The sequence below is a fragment of the Cyprinodon variegatus genome, unplaced genomic scaffold (assembly GCF_000732505.1).
Source record: "Cyprinodon variegatus isolate N-32 unplaced genomic scaffold, C_variegatus-1.0 Scaffold1110, whole genome shotgun sequence".
Classification (NCBI taxonomy): Eukaryota; Metazoa; Chordata; class Actinopteri; order Cyprinodontiformes; family Cyprinodontidae; genus Cyprinodon; species Cyprinodon variegatus.
The window spans coordinates 138,255-139,738 of NW_015151563.1; the positions used below are offsets into that span (position 1 = coordinate 138,255).

The 1,484-nt window shown below is 42.3% G+C and overlaps 1 protein-coding gene across 1 annotated transcript in view; it reads right to left on the reverse strand.

Annotated features, from left to right (window-relative positions):
• LOC107101532 (FERM and PDZ domain-containing protein 2-like) overlaps nt 1–1,484 on the reverse strand; it is a 51,808-nt gene that overhangs the window by 5,450 nt on the left and 44,874 nt on the right. Inside the window, exon 22 of the mRNA XM_015400480.1 lies at nt 790–985. Coding sequence (XP_015255966.1) covers nt 790–985 — 196 coding nt within the window. The remainder of the gene's footprint in view (nt 1–789; nt 986–1,484) is intronic.

Sequence of the window (1,484 nt, forward strand, 5' to 3'; positions counted from 1 at the left end):
TTTTGTATGTCTGCTTCTTTTTCATTGTCCCTTAACCTGTCCCTTGTTAGGGCGACAAAGGCGTCAGATGTAGGAGTTTTCCATGAATTCGAAGGGCTGACGGTTTAAGCCAAAGCTGTGGCTTTCAGTGTCGTTGTGTCCTTGGGAAAGACACTTTACCATATTGTCTACTGATGGTGATCAGAGGGCCCGGTGGCGCCAGTGTATGGCAGCTTTTTCTGTCAGTGATCCCCAGATCAGCTGTGGCTACAATGTAGTGTGTGAGTGTGGGCGTGAATGACTGAATGTGGTGTAGAGCACTTTGGTCAAGTCCTCTGACTTGAAATTAAATAATCAAATGTGTCTGTTAATTAATTAATTACAAAAAATAACATTTAAAGATGTTATTTTTTGCATAAAAGGTTTATTTCTGTATTCAATAAATAAGTGGTACATTTAATCATTTAAAGGCACATTTATTTATTTTAATTTTACATTTCGTTATTCATTTTATTTACATTTATCTATTTCATGACTTATTTATTTCATTTTGTCCCCTTAACCCTTTCTATCTTGGAGGCTTCTCTAAGGCCTAGTCAAAGTCTGGAGCCTGAGAACTGCTCTGAAATATAAGCCACACACCTTCATTTACTATGGAAAGAAGAGCTGTTCGGTATTTTTCAATAATATGGACCAGTCAGCTGCTGGTTTCCTATAACTGTAATTTTAAAGGAAAAAAAAAACATTTTTAGTGCATTTTTCTTCTGCCCAATCAGTCCAGCAGCTCTAGCCTGCGGTTAGATGTCCTACCATCAGTGACGAAGCTGTAGTCCCTGGAGCTGTCAGGCCTGGTTCTTGCCGGGGAGCCGACGGACGAGGAGCTGTTGAGTCTCAGGTGGCTCCTGGTCTGACTGACTTTCTGAGTGGACAGCGGGCGGTCGGCGTCCGGAACCACGGACACTTTGGGCAGGTTGACTGACTCCCGCTCCACAACAAAGTAAACCACCTGGATGATGAAAGAACAGCAGATTTATATTGGAAGAGGTAGAAGAAACAAAGGAAGATGTGTCTTTTGATTCTGTTTTTTTTCACAGGTTTTCTTTTAGCTCTGCCTTTTAAATGAAAAGTGAGACTGGAAAGTTGTTTAATAAATCAGGTTTGTAGTCAGGAAAACATGGGATGTCTGCTTTGGGGCAGTCTGAGGCTCAGGTGGAAGAGATTAAGCACATTGGTACCTTTTTGAAAGTGATTTATTATTTAGGAGGCTAAGGGACCGTTAGCAGTTTGTTAGCAGTTTGAGTTTTGCTCAGCCTTTCTCTATGAAGGAAAAGATGAGGTACCAGTCATGACTCTCCACTAGAGACTGACATTTTTTCGGGAATCCCACAGGTCACGGGATTCCCGTGGGATTCCCGTGGGATTCCCATGGGATGGGAGTCAGTATTAGTAACGATCACGTGATTGGGACGGTACAGGATTAAACGTTAACGGGAGCAGACGGGAGC